The 25496-nt window shown below is 37.9% G+C and overlaps 3 protein-coding genes across 6 annotated transcripts in view; 2 read left to right on the top strand and 1 right to left on the bottom strand.

Annotated features, from left to right (window-relative positions):
* Cow (Proteoglycan Cow) overlaps positions 1 to 25496 on the bottom strand; it is a 759293-nt gene that overhangs the window by 352455 nt on the left and 381342 nt on the right. The gene's annotated exons all lie outside the window — the stretch shown is intronic.
* On the top strand, positions 3448 to 6488 carry LOC138936427 (E3 SUMO-protein ligase ZBED1-like). Its single transcript, XM_070301850.1, has 6 exons — positions 3448 to 3542; positions 3621 to 3750; positions 4613 to 4748; positions 5320 to 5546; positions 5876 to 6062; positions 6175 to 6488. The coding sequence occupies exons 1-6, from the start codon at positions 3448 to 3450 to the stop codon at positions 6486 to 6488; spliced, it is 1089 nt and encodes a 362-aa protein (XP_070157951.1).
* Positions 6547 to 12844, top strand: LOC138936426 (zinc finger BED domain-containing protein 4-like). The gene is made up of 4 exons (XM_070301849.1): positions 6547 to 6597; positions 6630 to 7020; positions 8110 to 8687; positions 12797 to 12844. Exons 1-4 carry the CDS (start codon positions 6547 to 6549, stop codon positions 12842 to 12844), a joined length of 1068 nt encoding a protein of 355 aa, XP_070157950.1.

Genomic DNA, 25496 nt, shown 5'->3' with positions numbered 1-25496 from the left:
AAGCAGTGGTATCAACGCAGAGTACTTACATAAACACTTGTGACTTTGGCACTAAATGGACAAAATTTTGGAGGGATACTTAGAGGAACTCCATCAGATGGAAAGTCCAAAATGTCTCGGTACTTTGCACCATTCAAGTTGCCTAAAGGGCAGGTTACGCTAAAAGCAGTTTCTTGAGAAGTAATTAATGAGTAATAAAAAATAATGAGAAGTTTGTTTTAAGACTAATTTCGAGTATTAACAATGAAAACGTGGTATTTTTATTGTTAATTTATTGCAGAATCGTAAGCATGGGTTCTCAGTAAGAGAAATCGAAGAAATTGAATTTCGTCGATTACAGCGCCATCTATCATGAATCGAGAAAAATGTTTCAGACAAATTGTATGTGTTTTTAGCCAAAGATTCCGAATATGCAATAAAAAATAGGGATTCCCATTTAAGATTTCAAACTTGCCCCCCCTCACCGCCCAGGGGAAGGGGTGGGGGGGCTCATTTTAACGTCATTGTACGTCCCCCTCGAAATGACAAAATTTTGATTCTAAACATTTTTTCGTAGTGTGCTTATTTTTCGAGTTATTTGGCTGCCTAAGTTAAAATGGGTCACCCTGTATATATATATATATATATATATATATATATATATATTGTATATATATAACTTATTAAAAAGAAGATTAAATATAGTAAATAAAAAGAAGATTAGGATTTTTACAATACCTTTCCTAAATAGTGCTTTAACATTTTGTGGTTGATATGTTTTCGAAACATGTTTCACATTTTTTAAAGCTGCATTGTAGACTTCTGTTAATCAACGCAGCTGCCAAATTATTATGAATTTTTGTACGATCCTCTAATAAAATCCAATTCAGCATCATTAAATGACTCTTCCTCTTCATTTTGATTCAAACTTGAATTATATTTGTCGATGACAAATATTCTAATACTCTTCGATAACATTATATTGGAAAAGGCAACTCCATCTGAATAAACCTATCAATTTCCATGTTCACGTTTCTCATTGCTTTAAAAAAATAAGTTTAGCCATTAACCTTTATTATATAATTTATGAACAAAATTATTACCATATTCCTTTTCTTTGAGACTAATGCTTTCTATTTCAGGCTCTAACTCTGATGCTTTCAATTCAATTGTATATAATATTTTTGATACAATTCCTACAAGATTTGTTTTGTTATATTAACGTAAACATGCAACTCATTGTTTAGTCATTTGTAAATGATCTAAAAATATTAATTACACATTAATTACATTTATAAATAAAATATAAATGAATATTCACACATTTCCATAATTAAAAGTTGCGAATAATTCCAGATTTGCAAAATGTTTATGGACACTATAGAAGTGCTTCGATATGATTTTATCATTTCATTATTTCTTATGAAGCCATTTAATAAAAACGTATATTCAATGTTGTTGTTTCTATGATTTTTTTAATAGAACTTTATTTTTAATATACTTTACCAGATTTATTTTGCTACATTAACATAAATTCATGGTGTAGCCATTTGTAAGTTAATCCTAAAATATTAATTATGCATTAATTACAATTATAAATAAAATATAATAAATAAATATTATATACATGAATGCGTTTTCACGCGTATAATTACCAGCTTATTGAAAACATGGCCAGCTAAAATCTTCAAATATTCCTTCAATGTTTCCATAATCATTTTCCAACAATCCATTCATCACAAATATGTTAATTGATAATGCATAAATTCAAGCATTGCGTGTAATAAAACATTTATTCAATTTCTAAGATTTTAATTAATAAGATTAAAAGAAATCACTTCTCATTTTCTTGCACTATTCTGCGTTAATAATTTCTTTTCACTTTATCACTTTTCTTCTTTGTGTTGCACTATTCCAGGGTTGGGAAAGTTACTTTATAAAAGTAACTCGTTACCGTTACCGTTATTTTTTCTAAAAAGTAACTCGTTACCGTTACTCGTTACCAATTTTAAAAAGTAACTCGTTACCGTTACAGTTACTAAAAAGTAACGAGTCGTTACAATTTCCGTTACTTTTTTACAATACAAACTAATAAATTATTTTGCATAAGAAAAACTTTAAAAAAATTGTAAGCAAGATTTCATTCAAGGTTTATTACAAAATAAATGATTAAATTTTATCGAAATTCTTTATTAATTTTTAATAAAATTTGTTGCTCCATAGTATCATCACTTAAATGCCCTCTTTGTGGTGTTAATACAGAGCCACCGATGCTAAACATTCTTTCTACAGATGCACTGCTTGGTAGAGCTGTATTATATTTAATAAAAAGTTTTTTAAGTTTTGGATAGTCGTTTAATATTTCTATATTACAATTATTTGATTTTAAAAACCGTTGCAATTCTTCTTGTTCAGATTCATTTTGCACCATTTTTTGCTCAAAAATGAAAAAATCATCCTGATCGTCAGATTTTCCAGCTTTTGAAGAATTTTCAGTTGATCGGATTCCCAATAAATCCTCCAAGTAATTTTCAGCACGTTTTCTTTTTTCTCCGGTTAACCAGTTTAACTTAAATTTTGGATGTAAACATGCTGCTATTATTAATTCTTTTGTTTCAAATATTGTAAGAAATCTAAAATCAAATATAGTAAATTAAGCGACATTGTTTGTTTTATTGAAATTAATACTTTTGAATCAATAGTTTAAAATAAAATAATATTTTTCAATTAAATCCTTATTTAAAATTAAATAACATATGTATTAATCAAATTAATAAGTTACCTTTTATTTAAACCTTGCTGAATAGCTTCAACTAATGAATGGCAATCTATAAGGTCAGATTTATTGAGATTTTCTAATTTTCGTTGCAAGGTACTTAGAACTGGTAGTAAATGAGAGCTCTGCTTTTCCGAAAAGATAAAGCTCTCATTGGATATCGCGCGTCGCGTCATCGCACTGGTCTGCAAGAGCTATAAGTTGATCAATCACATTCAAGCATTTTTACAACATAATAAGAATGCTAATTGGTCGATTTGCTTACGGCTTTACGGTTAAGATAAAAATTTTATCACGCACAATAGCAAGAATAATATCTTAAATAAATCAAAAAATTTGAAAAAAGTAACGATAAAAGTAACTGTTAAATTCGTTACTCGTTACCGAAAAATGTAACGAAGTTACTTTTTCCGTTACAAATAAAATTTGTAACGCCATTACCGTTACAGTTACCGAAAAAAAGTAACTGTAACAGTAACGGCGTTACAAGTAACGCGTTACTTCCCAACCCTGCACTATTCCACGATATTCTCATAACTATTAATCACTTTATATCACTTTTCTTCTTGTTGCATTATACTCCGCGCGTACTCTTATAAAATATAAACATCTTACATTAGGGATGGGCGATACAGTATCGATATTTCAAAATATCGATATTTCGTATCGATATTTCATCTTCCGATATTAGTATGTATCGATATTTGGATAAGTATATCGAACTTCCGATACGGTCCATAGTAGCGCGCGCAGCAGCAATCGGCAACGGTAACAACTACACTCGCTTGTAATTGGTAGCGTAAGGGATACATAGCGCTTATATATGCGCAATACTAAACCGCGCATACAACCTGGCCTACAATAGGCTAAATTTATATCACGTGGGTCACCAAGAGCCAAGAGTGACCCGGCGAAGTACAGAAGAAGCCTCGTGGCTCGTGGCCGGTGTAGCCATTCTTCAGCGAGAACGAGAAATCGAGAACAGTCGTCTCTTAGTGCGTTTGGGTGGAGTTCCGAATAGGTGAACCCTCCGATTTTTTTGAAACTACACTATTTTTTGTATTTTTGAACGCTGATTACGAATATGATAATGAAAATTTGCGACAAGGTCATTTTCAAGGTCAAAACTCAAAAAAACTGAAAAAATATAACTTTTTAGATATTATTTCAATAAATATTGATGTAAGAAAAAAATGTTTCAAATAAAAGTTGTAGTTCTTGTAAAAATACATAATTTATGTTCTATAAATTTTTTACGTAAAACTGAAAGTTTTCGAGAAAATCGATGTTAAAGATTAAAAACGGCGGGTGAAGTTCCGAAAAGTGCTCATCTCTGATTTTTTTGAAACTCAGTATTCTTACGTATTTTAATGCACTGATTACGAATATCATAGTGAAAATTGGTGCATTTCTCATTTTCATAGCGAAAATCATGAAAAACCCATAAAAATTTTAGATCTTACAGAGAAAAACATTTTATGTCCTATTAATTTTTACCGTACGAGTGATAGTTTTCAACTAAAACGATGGAATCTATATCTTATATCTGTTCTCCCATCTAAGCATGTACTTTGCAGTACATATACGATTTCCACATGGGTTTACAACTTCCAAAATGACCTTGTCGCAAATTTTCATTATCATATTCGTAATCAGCGTTAAAAAATACAAAAAAATAGTGTAGTTTCAAAAAAATCGGAGGGTTCACCTATTCGGAACTTTATCCGTGCGTTTTTATTAGTAATCGCTAGTCGTGCAATTGCAAATTGCAATCTGATAACTGATTACTAAGAGTTTTTTCGCGGTCTTATTAAATCGGTGTTATCAGATCTGTTATATATCTGTGACGGTGTGAAGGTGATTAATAATTGCATCATCCGCGTGATACGTGGTCTCTTTGTTCGAACTTCGAAGTTCGATTACATCAGCCATCAGCCATTTTCGCTCGAGGAGCACGTTCGCGGTTTTTTCAGTCACAACACGAAAAACAAAGGTATGTATTTCGTTTTTATTAATTATTATTATTTAATGACGAGAATATTTTACGGTTGCGTTCAGGATGCGCTCTATTTTTGTTTTATATTTAATATCTAATGAGCGATAAAGATAGAATGACGCAATAGCGCTAATACTGCTAATAGCACGCAACCCGAGCGCAACTAACATAAATATAATTTAAATGAGAATAATTGAATGATACTTCTTCTTTTTTTAACTGGATGTCTATGTCTTGATCAATGTTTGTTTGCATATTGTATGTAATCCAATGTAGTGGTTGCTATCTGGTAATATTTTTCTACATTTTACAGAAATTATACGTATGTGTGCATGATATTACTCTCTCTCTCTCTAAATTTGAAAACTGAATGGTCCTGTTTGGAAACTTGGGAATTGGGCAGGATTCATCAAATCCTTGATTTTTTTCTACCTCATTTCACGTTTCTCGCCTCACGCTCACTTATTCCATAACAGTATTTATCTCATGCATTACCTTACTCGCATGCATTATTTTAGCATTATTCTTTGTTATTTAAATATTCTGCATCTATTTTTTCTATGTGCAGTGCCGCCATTCAAAAGTAATTACTGGAAATATTTTATTCGAATCAATAAAGGTGGCAAATGTAACATTTGCCAACAGATAATAAAAACGTCCGGAAATACAACGAATTTACGTTTCCATTTGATGCGAACACATCCAAAAATCCACCTTCAAATGAAGAATAGCAGAGCTGATACAAATGTCACATCTACAGAATCCTCACCCTTAACAAAACAGAGAAAACTTATGGTAAGAAATATAATTACTTTTTTCATTGTGCAAAACGTTTAAAATAGTTTTCGGAAACATCTATAATACAAAATGTTTCGGAGATGCATGCAGAAACATTTTAGAAATATTGCATAAACAGTTAATGGTCGCATTTAGACATCTAGATATGAAACGGTACAGAAATATCCTTTAAGATATAGTGTCATAAATGTTTTTTAGGAATAATTATATAATATTTATATTATCTCTAAGTTTAAACTTATATTAGCCTCTTTGAATTATATATGCAGAGTACAGATCGTTTATTACCGAAATATATCATATATTTTGTATGTTACGTATTTTAGACACAAGATGAAACTGATGCAGAAATTATAGATGATGATCTTGATTCAATGGAAAAATCTCCTGGTTCTCCGGCTTTATCAGTCACGTCAGTTTTATCAGGTCATTCAGAGACATCAGTTGTGTCATCTGTCAAAAAGAGACAATCTACTCTTGATTTTGTTTTCCAAAGTCAAAGATCATTTCATGGTATTTAAGTTTTATTATTTAAAGTCTTTTATCTTTTAATGTAATTTGTTGAACATTTCAAAATAAGCTACAATATAAATTATCTTATTTTATGTTTTTTTCTTAATTACAGATGGAGGAAAAAAAACGGCCGAGTTTACTAACTATCTTATTTTCATGATTGCAAAAGATAATTTGCCTTTAGCAACAGTTGAAAAGGAAGGCTTCAAGATTTTCATGAGAATAGTTGCGCCATTGTACAAGATTCCCAGCCGGAAAAAGATCACGAGCCTGGTAGAAGAAAAGTATGAGTTTTTATCAGGTATGATAAAAACTCAATTTTCTAATATTAAAAATTTATGTTTAACAACCGATATTTGGACGGATACGTTAAATACAAAAAGTTTTTTTTATCTTACAGCCTATTTTATATTAAAAGAAACATAAATCAGTAACTATTGGTGTTACCGAATTAAACGACCGACATATTTCTGAAAATATAAAAATGTGGTTGTTAAACATAATACATGATTGGAACATACATATAGAAAATATTGTAATCGTTAGGTTACAGCCAATATAAAAAAGGCAATCACAGAAGCCTTCGGTACTGAAAAACATTTGCCGTGTTTCGCACACACATTAAATTTGATTCCAACAAATATTATCAAAGATGATATTACTGTCAGCAAATTTTGTAAAAAAATTAAAAATATCGTTACATACTTCAAACACTCTGTGGTTGCTGCAGATGAATTGCAAGCTTGGTCAACTCTCAAGTTAATACAAAGTGTCGAAACTCGATGGAATTCGACTTACGATATGCTTGAACAGTTTATCAAATTGGCAGATAAAGTAAGTGGTATTCTTCTGCAACAACCTGCAGCACCGATAATGTTGACTGCATCTGAATTGCATGCTGTGAAAGAATTTGTTCAATTATTAAAACCGTTTGATGAAGCCACTAGAATTATATGTGGTGAACATTATGTAACGGGGTTACTTTTCGCGAGCGCGCGCGGATGAACTCGGTCGGGATCAGGGCTCGTGAAAAGGTGAGACACACGAAAAGCTTGAGTTATAATGTAGCATATTTATTCGCCTCTTTAGGCAATGGTCTATTTACAATATGTTTCGTGAAGCTAGCGCGCGGCGGATGACGCAACGCGTTAGATGCAATTCGCGTTCGTTATTCGGTGCGCGATGTTCGATGTATCGAACCGCTTAAGATATTCGGCGGCGTACGGCAAGGCCGTGTTTATTTTGACGGCGCGCGAAATGCACAAGAAACAGGGCGCGGTCGATCGGCGCGTGTACGGCAAGGCCGTGTTTATTTTGACGGCGCGTGGAATTATATCGGGTGATGTATCTCGGCGCAATTATAATTGCTGGATCACGGTACAACCGTGTCGGTGCGTTCGCGTGTTCTTATCCGCGTATTCCCAGGTGGGCGGGAGGAGGCGGCCGGAAATCGAGGATCCTTGATTGGGCGGAGAACTCTCCGTCCCTGCTTTCGTACGCGGATAGAGGATGACTAGCGGGAGTCGAGAAGCCTCGACGGAGCGGCGAACTCGCCGGCCCACGGTCCGTTTAGCGGTAGCGGTCGGATCTTAGACCGAATCTTACATAGCGGCGAACTCTCCGCTTTCGTTTGATAAAGTCGGACTTTCGATAGGATTTTGCAGGCGGCGAGGAGACCGAGAATGCTCGGCGAAGACTGCGAACGCGTCAATCTCACGCTCCTTCGTTTGTATGCGAGTTTTAGGATCGGTTCTGGTGTCGGCTCGGAGCGTACTGCTCGAGAGGATTCAGGAATCGTCCTGGTCCTGAGATGCCGAAATGCTGCCTTTTTATCCCCGAGCGTCTAGCGGTAATTGCGTTGTTCGCCCCCGGGTGGGGATAACGACGCGTTGTTCTCGGCGGGTAATTATTACGGTAAACGCGTCGCTTTCCCTGGGCGAAACGACGCGGCATTTCGGCGGGTAACGCTCGGGATCTTCCGGCAACATTCGGCTGTGCTCGGTTTTCCGTATAACGGCGTAACGGCGGCCGTATAACGGCCGTACAGTTGTTTATCGCAACGGCGGTAATTTGAGTATTAAAAAGGGCGCTAGGCGCCTGTGCCAATGCCCGGCTGGTGTTCGCCGGGCGGCAGACTTCCGGCTGGTCTACTTGCCGGGTAACGATGGGGGGTGCATCGTTACACATTATATTACTGGCAGTAAAGTGATTCCGATTGTTAATACGCTAAAAAACAAATTAGATATCTTTGTACCAAATACCGAAATAGGTAGTTACTTTAAACGTGAGTTAGAACGTCAATTCTCAAAAAGATTTAATAACATTGAAAAAGTTCATCTATTGGCGATATCGACCATTTTAGATCCTCGATTTAAGAACATTCATTTTACTGATAAAATTGCGTGCGCTCATTCTATTAACAAAATTACGCAAATGATAAATATAAACGCAAGAGAATCAGATGAACGCGATTATCAAAACGCGCAACAAAATAATTCGATAGAAAGTGATAATTTTTGGACATTTCATGAGCATTTGGTTAGTAAATCTAAGCATATGTCAAAGAATAACGATTTCACAATGGCGGATGAACTTAAATATTATTTGAATCAACCACTAATAAAAGTGAGTGACAGTCCACTGAACTATTGGCTAATGAACATTCATTCCGGTTTAAAAGACATAGCATTAAAATATTTAAATATAATTGCGACCTCCGTTCCGAATGAACGGTTATTTTCACGGGCTGGAAATATCATAACCGAAGTTAGAAACCGTATAACAGGTGAACATTTACAACAGTTGCTATTTTTAAATTTTCTTTCTGTAGAAGATTGTTTATTGTAAATTGTATTACTGTACTTATTGTAAATGTGCTACTATACTCAATGTTATTAGATCTTTTTAAGAACTGACGTTCTAAGCAAAAAGTATTATTTATATATCTTATTATATATCGTATAAAAATATTTTTATTAACCCGGTGGGCGTTGGGAGTTCTTTTTGGAATAGTCCGCAACAAGTTAATAAAAATATTAAAAATACAAGTGCATAAATAAAATAAATCAAAAGAAATTACATTTTCATTGGAAAGAACTTAGTGTGTGCTAGGAGTCCTTTTTGGGATATTCCGCACCAAGTTAATAAAAATATTTTCATTAATTCGATGGGTGCTGGGAGTCCTTTTTGGGATAGTCCGCACCAAGTTAATAAAAATATTTTCATTAACCCGGTGAGTGCTGGGAGTCCTTTTTAGGATAGTCCGCACCAGGTTAATAAAAATATTTTCAGTAACTTGGTGGGTGCTGGGAGTCCTCTTTGAGATAGTCTGCACTGAGTTTTTTTAAAAATGAAAATGCAACTCCTTTTCATTTTAACTTTTAATTATATGCACTTGTATTTTTAATATACATATAATATGTATAATTGTTATTCTTTTATACACTAATTAGAAATAATATTAATTAGGTTAGATACTGATTTTATTTACCGTCGTGATGTATTAAATCAATGTTGCATACAAACATAAACAAAATGATGACTAATTATTTGTATTAGCAAATATCGCGGTACGATATGTTTATGCGAATTTTCCAAAGAAAAACGTTATATGGTATACCATAACATAATATATCTAGTTATATAAAATTAGTATAAAATGTAAATAATTATTATAAATTTTATATAATATTATGTAAATTATTTTATATAAATATAAAATACATATATATAAGTATATATGTATCATTCTTATACATCTCTCTTTTTATACATCGTTTATATGTTCTTATATATTCATTTATATATTTATTTTATACTTATTACATATATTTAATTAGAATGCAGCCTATAATAGAGATATCTACAGTATCGATACCGCTAATATCGATACATTCCATCCGATATTTTTGGTGTATCGATATTTTTACTTATGATACGTATCGATACGAAATATCGATATTTTCTACTATATCGCCCATCCTTATCTCACATGTATGTACACGCGTTCACATATGATCTTAAGACCGTATTACACTATGGGTTGCGGGTTCAGTTGCGATTGGGGTTGTGGTTGATAGTTGCGGATTGACCAATCGGAACAAAGCAGTTTGCCGGTTGATTTGCGTTCTGCAAACTCAAGCGAATAATCGTACATGAGCGATGTGAACACCGTTTGAAGTACAAAATCGCTTTGTGTGTGTGCGTGCGAGCATACGTACGTGAGTTTGAAACTTATCCTCATTATGGAGAAAAATGAAAATGTCACACTTTAAAGATTTTTACATGGAACATCTTCTATTCGCAGAAACAAAAATAACAATAATTAAATAATAATTAAAATTTAATATTATAATAGTTAATAATTAAAAATAACAATAATTAAAATTAATAATTTTTATCTGTTCTGTTTGGGAAAGAAAGGCGAAACGCACGATTAGTAAGGCATTTAAAAAAAACGAATGTTAAACGTTTAATTTTTTATTATATTTTATTTTATATTTTATTTTCGAGATTATTGTATTCGAAATGCGGAGACTTCAGTCAATCGTAAGATATGGCAGCGTCTCGCGTCTATCACGTGACACGTGACACACGTTCGCGATCGGCAACCGGCAGCGCTAGTATCGACATAATCTGCTTGTTATCGTCGCGCGATCTCCGCGTCAAAGTAACGTTTGTTATGTATTTAACGCGTTTCTTTAAGTGATTCAGTGAATAATCGGTAGTGATTTATTGTGAATAATCGGTAGTGATCGGTTGTATAATTGTTTTTGTCGATTCATCGATTAAGTGCGTGAATGTATAAAAGTGTGGCGGCTCGAGAAACCACCACAATTACGCACGAACTACCCGGTAGACGCGCGAACGAATTCTCACGCGCGGAGCACGTGAAACCCGCGCGCGAGCACCGCGCGAGCCACGAAGGCGTACCGCGAGGCGGCCACGAGCGGGAGTCGGCGCCAGCAAGTGAAATCCAGTGAGTGGGGTTTATAAGACGGCGCACGGCGAGAAGTCTTCAATTCGCGGCCCGCTCTGACTGCGGAGAGGACCTCCTGCCAGTGATGCCAGAAACAGATCCCGCGGCTCACGGCTCAGCAATGGAAGGGATAACGCACACAAGCGCGAACCGCGTACATGTGCGCTCTGCGGTTCGGCTAGCTTCGGAGAGTAGAGAAGAACAGACATATGTTTTCCGTCTTCTTCTCACTTTCTACCGAGCTGGCAACGAAGGCAATGTTGATCGCTTGGCTTATTACATACGACAGCGTTAAATGCTTTTCCGACTCGTGAACTTTTTATTATGTATACAGGGTGTCCCATTTTAATCTCCTCAGGCAAATATCTCAAAAACCAAGCCCGGAAGAGAAAAATGTTTCAGACAAAAGTTGTTTGGTTTCGAGGGGGCCATAAGATGGTGACAATGATTTGACCTTGGAAAATCATTAAATATCATGTGAAGGTCAACTTTAAAATCTTAAAATGAAACCCTCATTTTTTATTTAGTATTCTTGTAGCTGTCATCGAAAGCTTTCCAAAACACTATAATAAAGTATTTTTTATTAAGTACTTTTTGAGTTATTTTATATTTTAATCTGACATATTTTGATATAAAAAATTAAATATCTCGTAAAATATTTAGTTTTTGATAATCTTACCGTAATACTTCTATGTACAGAATAATGAGACAAATCAATTAGTATAAAAAAAAATTGTTTTTAAGAAAATTATTTACAATGTATTTTTTTAAACAATTATTTGTTTTTTTTGGCACTAATTAATTTGTCTTATTATTCTGTACATAGAAGTATTACGGTAAAATGATCGAAAACTGAATATTTTACGAAATATTTTATCATTTATATCAAAATATGTCAGATTAAAATATAAAATAACTCAAAAAGTACTTAATGAAAAAATACTTTATTATAGTGTTTTGGAAAGCTCTCGATGTCAGCTACAAGAATACTAAATAAAAAATTGGAGTTTCTATTTAAGATTTTAAAGTTGACCTTCACATGACCTTCAAATGATTTTCTAAGGTCAAACCAATGGTACCATCTTATGGCCCCCTCGACAACTTTTGTCTGAAACATTTTTCTCTTCCGGGCTTGGTTTTTGAGATATTTGCCTGAGGAGATTAAAATGGGACACCCTGTATATGTGTATATATATACATAGTTATATAAAACATTTTTTCGTTATGCTATATTAAGTTTTATTATTTATTATGATATGGTAAAAGTGATATATTTATGTGTAAGGACATATGCGATTTCTTATTTCTTTACTTTAATAATTACTTTATTAATTATTTACATAAATATATATTTGTGTAAGATTATAAATATTACAATAATATAAGAACAAAGAGTGAATGGACTTCCACACTACCCATGAGGTTCCACTAAAGGCGCGTTAGATTTTTTTATTATGTGGATCTTCGCTTGGAGCCCTATTGTACCACATTTTATTGATGTCTCTTATAGACATAATATTTTTTTACATATTTACTTTATTATGTCTTTTGCAAACATAATGTCTATTACAGACATGAAAATTTTTAGACGCGCCTTTTACAAATATGGTGTCTTTTGAAGACATAATATCTATTACAGACATGATATTTTTACAAGAAAATAAGTAAAGCAACTATGTTTATTATATTATATGAATAATAATGCCCATAAAATACAAGTCATTATCTTCTGAACATTATTATTGCATATTGGTAGATGTTGAGGGACCAGCAATATCACAAACATCTGCAGCATATAATGTAAGACTGCTTTTTTGTTTTTTAGGAGGAGTGTTATATAATTTGTCCGACGACATAAGAGATAAATGCTTCTTATCAATCTCCATGTTTAGAATGGTTTCTTTTCTTGTTTTCAATGCTGATTTCAAAACACAAATAGCATTTATAGAGGAAGACAAAAGTTTATTTCGTTTTCTTATTTTTAAATCTGTTAAAACAGAAAACATTCTTTCTGGATCGGCATTCGAATTTGGGAGTGATCTAACAGCATTCAAAAGACTTTGAGATTGGGATATTTAACAATATTAGTGGAATACTGACTTTGTAAAATTTGTTTCCACATATCATCAAAGCTTAATTTTAATAGCTTTTGCTCTGTTATTGTAAAATCTAGATGTAAAGTAAGCCATTCTTTCTTCAAACCGTTTTCGTCAAACCCGCCAAGAGTTTCAGCGATAAAAGAAACATCATTGAATGATGTTTCTCCATCAATATCTAATAATACTAGGTTATGTTCGAAAACTTTTAATTTTGATAAAAAGTTATCATTAATTGGTAATCTTTTATAAATTTTCTCGGCGGCAGTTACATAAAATTGCAAACAATTCTTTCGAACATTTGCAACTATATCTGCATGCCCTTCCTTCATTAATCCATCGAGGTAGTCTTCACATTCAGATCTTAAAGAAACTTCTTCTAACAGTTTTTGATTCTCCTTTTCATCAAATTTAATATTATTACATAAATTATTCAAATGCTCTGACTTTAAAAAATGTTTGCAAACTGTGGTTAAAAGTTCTACTGACTTTGGCTGCAATAAATGTATTCTAGTTTCCACATCTTGGAAAAATGCATTAAATGAATTTAAAAAATTTAAAATATGCTGTAAAAATAAGAAATAGGCTTTTATGAGTGGCCTTCACTTGGACACAGTACAATTGGACACGGTGCAAATGGACACGTTACAAATGGACACGAGATTGTGCACACGGTTCAATTGGACACAGTGCATTTGGACACAGTAATTTTGGATACAGTAGCTTTTGGACACATAAGAAAATACGCATCGTTTACTTGGACACCGCTCAATTGGACACTGTTCATTTGGACACCGTTCGTTTGGACACAGAAAGATGCGCACCGTTCATTTGGACACCGTTCGTTTGGACACCGTTATTTGCCCACCGTTCGTTTGGACACCGTTCATTTGCCCACCGTTCGTTTGGACACCGTTCATTTGCCCACTGTTCGTTTGGACACCGTTCATTTGCCCACCGTTCGTTTGGACACCGTTCATTTGTCCACCGTTCGTTTGGACACCGTTCATTTGTACACAGAAACATGCGCACTGTTTGTTTGAATATGTAACAGATGGAGAGAAATAAAAATCATTTTGGGAAAATATAATCAGTATTCTTATAACACTTTATACTGGTAAATCTATGTAAAATATGAAATCGTGAAAAGGAGATACATTTGAAGGTTATAATATCTGTCAAAATAAAATATATTCATATTTATATATCTCTGATACTGATGTCATTAATTTTACATTGCTTTTAGCACTTTGTTTAGCCTTTCGCATATTTGGATGTCATGCATGGATACAGTGGGTTCCGCCCCCCCTGCGGGGGGGCTCCACTTCCGGAAGATATAACCTAACCCAAACCTATTTCTTATTTAAAACAAAAATTTGGTGTGGATTACGTCGTATAATTTAAATCAAATTTTGGTGTCCAAACGAACGGTGTCCAAACGAACGGTGGGCAAATGAACGGTGTCCAAACGAACGGTGGGCAAATGAACGGTGTCCATACGAACAGTGGGCAAATGAACGGTGTCCAAACGAACGGTGGGCAAATAACGGTGTCCAAACGAACGGTGTCCAAATGAACGGTGCGCATCTTTCTGTGTCCAAACGAACGGTGTCCAAATGAACAGTGTCCAATTGAGCGGTGTCCAAGTAAACGATGCGTATTTTCTTATGTGTCCAAAAGCTACTGTATCCAAAATTACTGTGTCCAAATGCACTGTGTCCAATTGAACCGTGTGCAAAATCTCGTGTCCATTTGTAATGTGTCCATTTGTACCGTGTCCAATTATACTGTGTCCAAGTGCACCACTCCCGGCTTTTATATCTAGATTTTGCATCATAGATAATAAATATGTTCCAGACTGTTTTTTCGCTTATGGTAATTTCATTCAGAAATAAGGGCTGTGCGTCTATTTGTAAACACAAGCAGAAATCTGCTCGAGAAAAACAATATTATTGTTGAACATATTGGACAATATTTCAGAAAAATATCATTAAAAATAATACCGGTAGTTTAAAGGAAAAATTTATTTTAATTGATGAAAGATTTATTTTTTAAATTTTATCATCCATGTATCTTGTCCGTAAAAGATATTACATAAGATATAAGATAAAGTAGATATGTAAAATATATTATTTCTATATAAGACATGAATAAAATGTGGTACAATAGGGCTCCAGGCGAAGATCCACGTAATAAAAAAATCTAACGCGCCATTAGTGGAACCTCATGGGTGGTATGGAAGTCCATTCACTCTTTGTTCTTATATTATTGTAATATTTATAATCTTACATATACTTTACTTTATTAATTATTAAAGTAACATAAAGTAATTAAAAAATTGCATATGTGCTTATATGTAAATATATTACTTTTACTATATCACAATAAAACTTATAAACTATAGCCATTGCTATACTAATATAGCATAACAAAAAAATGTTATATATTGGTATATATATATATATATATACATGCATAATAAAAAATTCACGAGTCAGAAAAACATTTAACGCTATCGTATGTAATAAGCCAAGCAATCAACATCGTTTTCGGCTGCGTTCCAATATTCACTGCCAGTACTGAAAATCTATAGTGTACGTGACGCAGACTATAGATTTTCAGTACTGGCAGTGAATATCGGAACGCAACCATCGTTGCCAGCTCGGTAGAAAGTGAGAAGAAGACGGAAACATATGTCTGTTCTTCTCTACTCTCCGAAGCTAGCCGAAGTGCAGAGCGCACATGTACGCGGTTCGCGCTTATGTGCGTTATCCCCTCCATTGCTGAGCCGCGAGCCGCGGGACCTGTTTCTGGCATCTCTGACATGGATCAATATTAGTTGCTACTATTCCAATTTTTTCTAGTCTGTAAATTTACCGTTCCATTAGCGCGATGCTTGTTTTGACTCATATAAACTTTTGTTTAACTTCCATACTCATTTTGTTCCGTCATCGCGACCTTCTGACTATTCCACCTACATCTCCTCATCCAATTTACCGTTAAAAACAGTAGTTTTTAAGTCAAACTGCCTCAGCTTTATGTTTTTTGCCGCTGCTATAGCTAAGATTGCTCAAATAGTATTTTGCCACCGGGCTGAATGTTTCATGAAAATCCACACCTTGTGCCAGTAGTCTTTTGTTACAATTCTGATCTTATAACGATCCGTTGTACCGTTAGTCTTGGTTTTGATCTTGAAGACCCATTTATTGGATGAGCCTCATGATCTAGGTGAGCAAGCCGTTAAGGATCAGGTTTTATTTTTCTTGTGAATCTCTATCTTTTCGTCTATGGCCTCTTGCCATATTATTGCATCTGATCTTTGAACAGCTTCTCTGTAAGTTAAGGGCTCATCTCCCTCTGCAACACATATAACGGCAGGGCCGTTACTAAAGCCTTGCCGAAAAGAGGTTGGTGCACAGCGCCCCTTAAGAAACCCTCACATAATTTTAGCCGTTCCGCCGTTGAGTGACGACGGCCTCCCTACTACGCGTTGCAAAAGAGCGTGGGAGAACCGCCGGCCAGGTATATAAGCCGACCCGGCACAGCATACGATACCAGTCCCGGCCCCGATCCACAGGATGCTAGGAACCTCAGAGTCCTCTCTGTATCTCTCCAGTAAACCGAATCCTGATATCGCTCCTTTTACCTGGTCTAGAAGACGAGTGCTCTCGTACCCTGCCGAGTGTTCTCGGCGGCCGACCCTTCCTGCAACGAGAAGCGCTCTCCTCGCCGTCTCCGCTCCTGAAAGCCACGATAGACCGTGACCGCGAGTCATCAACCTACGTTGTTGGCCGACCGTTTGTCCGCCCAGTATATAAGACCGCCGTTTTGTTCACGGGTAATTATCAGTCTAGTCTTGTCTGCCTAGAATATAAGACCACGTCTTGTTCACGGTTGACCACCAGTCGAGCCTTGTTCACGAGTAATTGTCAGTCGAGTTTTGTCCGCTTAGTATATAAGACTGCACTTTGTTCACAGTTAATAGCCAGTTGAGTCTTGTCCGCCTAGTCAGTAAGTCGTGTATCGTCCGCTTAGCCTTTAAGAGCGTGGCCGCACCACTACGAGCTAGTCCTTCTTAGGATAAGCCGCAGAGAGCACTGGCGCCAGTCTTTCTCAAGATAAGACGCACAAGAGCTAGAAAGTTGGAACCAACAAGCGGCGAGGACCCGCATTCTTTGTATATCTCAATATAATAAACGTTATTTTGTTATTAACCCGAAGTTATGATTTGCGCGCCTGAGTCTCCCCTTCTCCCGAATCCTGACACTGACGAACCAATCCGTTGCGTCGGGAAAGGCGTACCATTATATACTGCGACGACTTTTATCCCCGTCTCGCGGCCGTACGCGTCCGCCGTTTCGATCCGTCGCGCGGAAATAAGTTGCGCCGACGAAGAGGAGCTAATTTGCTGAACGGGAGATGCCAGAGTCGTGGACAAAAACGGGAAAACGAAGAAAGAGACCCGCGCACCGAGTGAGAACGGGATGTTAGGAGTTCCGCGCGTACCGTGACGATATCCGAGAGATACTCGCGAAAATCGAACTTGGTCGCCAGATACGGTCTTTCACGCATCAATTCGCGAAACACGAAATAAACGTGAAATAGACGCGAAATAAATTGTCGGAATTCGCCACGGGCTGACTAGCTCGCCTAACGGTAGAGGGGCAGGGCGAGTGTTGATCTAACGCGATAATTTGTGCAAGAGGCGACAGATACAACTAGGAGCGACAAACACAACTAAAAATAAACTCGGTGATCAAACAAAGAAATAACAGATTTATTATAATAGCGGGAGCCGAAGCTCCTTGAGAATAGCAATGATCAAGAACGCGCGGATGAAGCTGAACAGCTGCGGTTGAAGAAACGCGGGGCGAGAGTAGGTGTTAGAAACGGGGCATGAAAACTCCGAAAAGTGTACGCCGATGTTGGCCCGTTAAAGCGCCTGTAATTTGCTCTCGGCGTTAAATACGCTTCGCCCCGCGGAGTTAACAGATAATTAATTTCTGAATATAATTCAGATGAGAACCTACCTGATTCTCGGTATCAAATCTCCAAAGGTGACCGTATCGCCCGCTATTGTCACTTAAAAACTAAACACCACTTAGAACTAACAGGCATTTGACGTAACGCGAACAGGCTTAGATTACGGACGGACGTGATACGCAGTATCGAACACTCAACACACACGCGCAGACTCCATGCAAGAATCACGAGGAAACTCATACAAAATGCGCTCACAATTTCAAAACGCGATTCTGCACAACCGACATAACACATCTAATTTACGCGACTCACACTCTCGTGCAACCCGTACAATAATCGCAAAAGAAATTCACACTAGACCTGCACGCAAAGTTTAGACGCGAAAATTCGTAAACGACATACAAAAGGACGTTCCTTACGCGATCGACCCACACACTTGGATGACCGACATACAACATAAACGAGATTTAAACGCTAAACGTGCGAGAACTAACGCAAATACAATATACGGAATCCGAATCTCCAGAGAGACGACACGGTTTATTAAAACGCGAGGTAATATCTCGATCCGCGGAAACCGATACTCTCCAGGCTCCGGGGCTCGAATCGCTTGACGACGTGGCCGTGATGCGAAAATCTACACTAAAGAATCGGGCTTAGCCCATACACCAAAGTACGAACTCACGGCGATGACGACAGAACAAAACGATTTCCGGGCGCGAGCACGCGTGGCTAATTTGGCGGAGGATAACCTCATCGGTACTTTTCTTCTCGTCGGAATGGTTCGGGGCGACGATGTCCTCTCGTTCACAGCTCGTGCCCCCTCGGAAATCGCCGGGGTCCTCTCAGCTCGTTCACGCAGCAACGCTCTCGAATTTGTTCTCGCCAAAAATATTCTTCTCGTTTATGTTTCTACTTCGCACGCAAGCTCATGCCAGTCTCTTCTCGGATCCTCATGACCCAGAATCGATACCTGTGAACCAGCCGGGGCTGCGCACACAGGGTGGGTATTATTGCGACCAATCGCGTGTTATCACGCGCCGTGGCCGGCGGGCGGCAGGCTCACGGTCTTTTAGACAATAATTCGCTGAGGCTCTTACCACGGGGCCGTCGCGAGGTCTAGGGCGAACGGCTTGCCCGGAAGTATGGCAATCTTTTCGATCGTCTTTTCTTGGGGCCGTGTCTCGCTATCGGGAGCATGATTGCAGCCCCTCCGCGGGGACCGGATTCGCACGGGCCTGTGTCCTTGCGCGAAGATTCTAGCGGGCGTTGAGCATCCCGTGTGCGGATCCTGATCCCGTCGTAACGTAGCTAATTTAGCCGTTAGATGTTTCGGATTTTCGAATTGCTGGCTCTTTACCTCTCGACGGTCATCCTGGATCGACGATGATATTTGTAACGATGCAACCCTCATCGTTACCCGGCAAGTAAACCAGCCGGAAGTCTGCCATCCGGCGAACACCAGCCGGGCATTGGCAGAGGCGCCTAGCGCCCTTTTTAATACTCAAATTACCGCCATTGCGATAAACAACTGTACGGCCGTTATACGGCCGCCGTTACGCCGTTATACGGAAAACCGAGCACAGCCGAATGTTGCCGGAAGATCCCGAGCGTTACCCGCCGAAATGCCGCGTCGTTTCGCCCAGGGAAAGCGACGCGTTTACCGTAATAATTACCCGCCGAGAACAACGCGTCGTTATCCCCACCCGGGGGCGAACAACGCAATTACCGCTAGACGCTCGGGGATAAAAAGGCAGCATTTCGGCATCTCAGGACCAGGACGATTCCTGAATCCTCTCGAGCAGTACGCTCCGAGCCGACACCAGAACCGATCCTAGAACTCGCATACAAACGAAGGAGCGTGAGATTGACGCGTTCGCAGTCTTCGCCGAGCATTCTCGGTCTCCTCGCCGCCTGCAAAATCCTATCGAAAGTCCGACTTTATCAAACGAAAGCGGAGAGTTCGCCGCTATGTAAGATTCGGTCTAAGATCCGACCGCTACCGCTAAACGGACCGTGGGCCGGCGAGTTCGCCGCTCCGTCGAGGCTTCTCGACTCCCGCTAGTCATCCTCTATCCGCGTACGAAAGCAGGGACGGAGAGTTCTCCGCCCAATCAAGGATCCTCGATTTCCGGCCGCCTCCTCCCGCCCACCTGGGAATACGCGGATAAGAACACGCGAACGCACCGACACGGTTGTACCGTGATCCAGCAATCATAATTGCGCCGAGATACATCACCCGATATAATTCCACGCGCCGTCAAAATAAACACGGCCTTGCCGTACACGCGCCGATCGACCGCGCCCTGTTTCTTGTGCATTTCGCGCGCCGTCAAAATAAACACGGCCTTGCCGTACGCCGCCGAATATCTTAAGCGGTTCGATACATCGAACATCGCGCACCAACTAACGAACGCGAATTGCATCTAACGCGTTGCATCATCCGCCGCGCGCTAGATTCACGAAACATATTGTAAATAGATCATTGCCGAAAGAGGCGAATAAATATGCTACATTAAAACTCAAGCTTTTCGTGTGTCTCACCTTTTCACGAGCCCTGATCCCGACCGAGTTCATCCGCGCGCACTCGCAAAAAGTAACCCCGTTACATATTTTCCATGACGCTTTAACGACTTCCCGCTCTTTCGTCCGATGCGGCTGCCAACTCAAATAATCATACGAGAAAAGAAATAACAAACGGGTGTAATATAAAGCAGGAAATCTCAATTAATAACGGCTCTCTGGAGACAACAGTACGGTTCTCGCTATTTTTCGACTGGCCTTTTAGTCCGCTCTTCGCGATTGGAGAGAAATCCGGCGGATGCGCGCGAGACGGCAATGTCACAATACATAAATTATTATTCAAAGAATCTACAAAATTAATCTGGTAAGAGGTTTCGGGCTTGATCTCGCAACGTTCGTTCTATTGCTTGTTGTTTAGAAACTTGTTCTTTTCTTGGTTCGTGGAAGTGTTTTAGTTATCTTTCAGAGGTATCAGAATGAGTTGTTTCTTTTTTATCGACACTATTGGACTTGGTATTTGCTTCCTTTTCTTCCTCTTTAGTTTGATTTTCTTTAGTTTCTTCTGTTTTCTTTATTTTTGCTTTCCTCTGATTTTTCTGAAGTCTCTTCGTACACATTAGTCTAAGCAATTTCTTCCTTATTTTTCTTCTTTTTTTTTGCTTTTGCCCTTTTCTGATTCCTCTTCAAATATGATATCTCGTTGCGTATCCATTTTATTTTGGCTGGGATATCAGATCCTGTATCTCTTTATTTCTCCTTCGTATCGTACGTGTATGCCTTTGGTTGCTTTAGAATTCCATTTCAATTTTTGTTTGCTTTAGAATATGTACATATACTTTTGTGCCAAATATCTTGAGATGTCTTATGCTCGCCTCCTTTCTATGCCACAGCTTCTAGAGATCTGTTATTTAGTTCCTGTTTTCTTGCACGACTCAACACATATGCTATTGTGTTAACAACTTCTACCTATAGTTTCTTAGGTATTGTTTTTGGTAGCATGATTGAATTAGTTGCCTCTATAAGTATTCTGTTTTTTCTCTCAGCTTGGCTATTTTGTTCGGATTTGTACGTCACTATTCGTTCGTGTCAAATGCCAAATCTATCGATTTCTTTCTTCATTTTCCAGTTTATGAATTCTAATCCGTTGTCTGTTAACGCAGCTTTCCTTTTGTCTCGATTTCCAAACGTATTTTAAGGAACTCTGGAACCTCTAATTTATTTTTCAGAAAGTATACTTTTCTATACATAGAATAATCATCTTTGAAGAGAAGGAAATACTTTGAATTCCCAATTGATGTCTCCTCCATGGGGTCTCACAGATCTGCATGGATTAGCTGCTCTATTTTCCTCACACTGCTTTTGCTTATTGAGAAATTCAATCTGTGCATTTTTCCTATTATGCATGCTTTACATGAGAGTTTGCTTACTTGTTCTGTTGCTTTTATTCCTTCGTGAGCACTTGTTTTTGACATCCTTAAGATTTAGATGTCCCAGTCGTTCGTACCATATTTGCAGGAAGTTATCTCCTTGACTTTTTTTCGTCATTAGAACCTCTTCCGTCGATACTCTGTTTATTTCCAATTTGTAGAGATTGTCTTCCTTTTCTCCGAACATAATCATACATTTGCCGGAATATATTACACATTGTTTGTTATTTTCTATGATCGTGAATTCTTGATTTGTTATGGTTTCATATGATACGAAATTGTATTTGACTTTTGGAATAAAATGTATGTTAGACAAGTGTTTATTTTCTTCCCAATGCTTACCTGTGTAGACTAATAGGTATAGGCGTATAGGAATTTCACCGACTCTGTAAGAAAGAAGATGATTGCCATCTCTTATTTTGAATTTCTTCGGTTTTTTTAACTCTACATAGTTTACCAACTGTAACGATAGGACCGTTACTACGGGCCTGACCTGTTGCGTCCGAGAAATATATAACTACCTATACATGGCTTGCTTAGTCACCCAGCCTTACCTGTCCCGCCGCCGCCTCTCTCTGCATGCGCTCTCGCTCACCGATACACACGCTCTCGCTCTGCATGCGCTCTCGCTTCTCGACTCGCCCTATCTCTCTCACGGTCCCCACGCGGAATCGACCCCACTCCCGACAGTATAGTGGGAGGCCCCGGCCGGGTATATAAGCCCGGTCGGCCGAGGAATCAGGACCAGATCCCGTCCTGCCACCCAGCTCCTGACACCGATCTAACCACTACCTAACACCTCTTAGGGCAGAGGTTGTACTCAGCCCCGCCGGGTTGAACCGGCTCTCTATACCTCGGGCCAAGGTTGTACTTGGCCCCGTCGGGTTGAACCGACTCCTGTCTCGACCGCTCCACGGGCTGAGGTTGCACTCAGCCCCGCCGGGTTGCACCGGCTCCTACCTACCTCGGGCCGAGGTTGTACTCAGCCCCGTCGGGTTGAACCGACTTTCGTTGCCAAGGCAGTGCTCGACGTGACACTCGAGCCTGCCGGCAATACCTCGCCACCTAACCCGATCGTAGCGTATAAGTGCATGTACCGACCGCGCTGTAAATATTAGTTGCACGATAAAGATAAGTCCGCTAGTTCTAAGTCTCGTAGTCATAGACCTGCTAGTCTTAAGGCCTGTTAGTGCTAAGTCCGCTAGTTGTAACCGCATCCTAGTAATAAGACCTGTCTAGTACTAAGTCCGCTAGTTATAAGACCTGTTAATAATAAGCCCTATATAATACTAAGTCCGCTAGTTGTAAGGCCTGTTTGTAATAAGTCCTCTAGTTCTAATCATGCCGTTAACGCCTATAAATAAAACCGGGAACGATTACCCGCCGAGCCTGTCTTACGCTTCTCGCCGCTTTGCAACCATCGCTTTGCGCCTCCGCTTTGCGTCCCGCATCCTGCTACCAGCAACCCCGCTCCACGCACGACACCACCCGGCCCTGCACGCTGTATCTATCTTTCTCTCACTGAATAAAGTATCGGTTCAATCTTCACTGTGTCTCGTAAGTTTGAGTCTCTCCTTCTCTCGAACCCGGACACCGACGAGCCGATCCGAGCGTCGAGCGAGGTGACCGCGTTATACAACCATATTCTGTTTAAGGTCATGTGAACCAATGCTCCTGAATCTAAATACCATTTTTCTTCGTTGGTTTCCTCGTTGTCCTTTTCGTCTTCTCTTATTAGAATCTCACTTTCTCCTGACTTAGCTTCTTTTCCTCCGCTCTCCTTTTCTATCTTCTCGTTTTTCTGGCTCTTGATTCTGCATTCTGTTTTCCAATGCTCTTTTTTTCACGTTTAAAGCATTCTCCGTTTTTGCCTTCATACACAGATGTGAGCTTGTCCAGCATATTTTTAACATTCTCGCTATTTATCAAATATAACATTGATTGCTCACTTACATTTAGTATGATAAGTTTCTGAGTTGTGCTGTCCGTTTTTAGCCACGCTTTCAACTTCATTTGATATTCTGTTAGTTCAGTTTGATTTTCTTCTCTGGGCTATTCCGGTTTGGTCGCGTGTTCTAGCATCACGTCCCACGCTTCTCCAGAAGCCAGGAAAATTTTCATTTGGAATTTCCACATATTCCAATCTTACTCTCCTTTCAATTTATTAATTCTCTCGTTTTCAGGCTCCATTTTTTTCTTGTGTCCTTGAGATATTTCTCGCACTATTTGCACCAGCTAATCTATGTTTAACTATCCGTTTTACTGAGATACTACGGCCTGAGCCCATAACCTGTTAAGTTTTTAAGTTCAAAGTTTATTACAAATGTAGATTTAACACAGTATTATCACAAGGATTCTTCGAGAACAATCTTACTAGTTTTGAGAATACAAGTTGAATGCATCTTAACCGTTACGTGGCTAAATTTCGAGAGAGCGAGGAGCACTCGGCTCTCAGTTTGCTCAGTGCGCATCTTCTTTTTCTTATGCATACGCAGAGCGTTGCCATATCCTAACGTTCGCTAACATACATACATATACAAACATACATTACACACAGATTATAATTCCCTTAAAAATATATCATTTATTCATTTCTTTTGGTTCTAACTTTATTAACTTGATATGTTTAATATTTCCATAACTTAATTTAATTTAATTTCGTCAACATTTTTAACATGTTTAAATCTGTAAGTATTTCTCTTGTATTGTTTTTACTTTAACTCCGATATTAGTTCGTTTTTATGTATCTTTCACTATTGCAGGTGAACTCATATTTTAATGAAAGTTTTTTATTTCCTCTTAACTATTAATTTTTTGGGGACCTTGTGCTTGCACAGGAAAATTTTTTACATCATTGGTTGACTTATATATAATGAATCGTTTCAAAAATTGTTATGTTTTCATATTTACCTCATATTTCTTTTATTAAGGACGCGTCAGATCATCTGTGATGACTCACAGCTATACGGTAAGTCCGATTTTGAAGGCTCTCACGATGATGATTTCTACGGCATCTATTTATATTTAATTTATTTGTTATGCTCATCAATTTTATTATGTGAAAGGGCTGTACGCGACATCATATGTTTTATGTATTATTATTATTAATCGCAAATTTTTCTTTGTTTAATTTTATAATTTTCATCATTCATAATCAAAACGGATCGAAACATTTGGGAAATTATTTTTATTTGAAATAAAAATACTTATTTGTTATTACGTATCACGTGCTATACTGCTTCTTCAATTGGCTTTTCTTTTTTTGTTATTTGATTTGTCATTATTATTTGAGTCTTGTTTATTTTAATTTTTATTATTTTAAAATATTTTTATTATTCTTTATTATTTTTTATTTTTCATTATGTTCCTTAAGAGGATGCCGGAGCGACGGCCGAACTCCGACTGGTTAGCGCCCTCATCTAAGCGT

Source organism: Polyergus mexicanus, unplaced genomic scaffold, assembly GCF_030449975.1.
Source record: "Polyergus mexicanus isolate NDT 795.1 unplaced genomic scaffold, iyPolMexi1.0 SCAF_9, whole genome shotgun sequence".
Classification (NCBI taxonomy): domain Eukaryota; kingdom Metazoa; phylum Arthropoda; class Insecta; order Hymenoptera; family Formicidae; genus Polyergus; species Polyergus mexicanus.
This window is presented reverse-complemented; position numbering and strand designations above follow the sequence as displayed.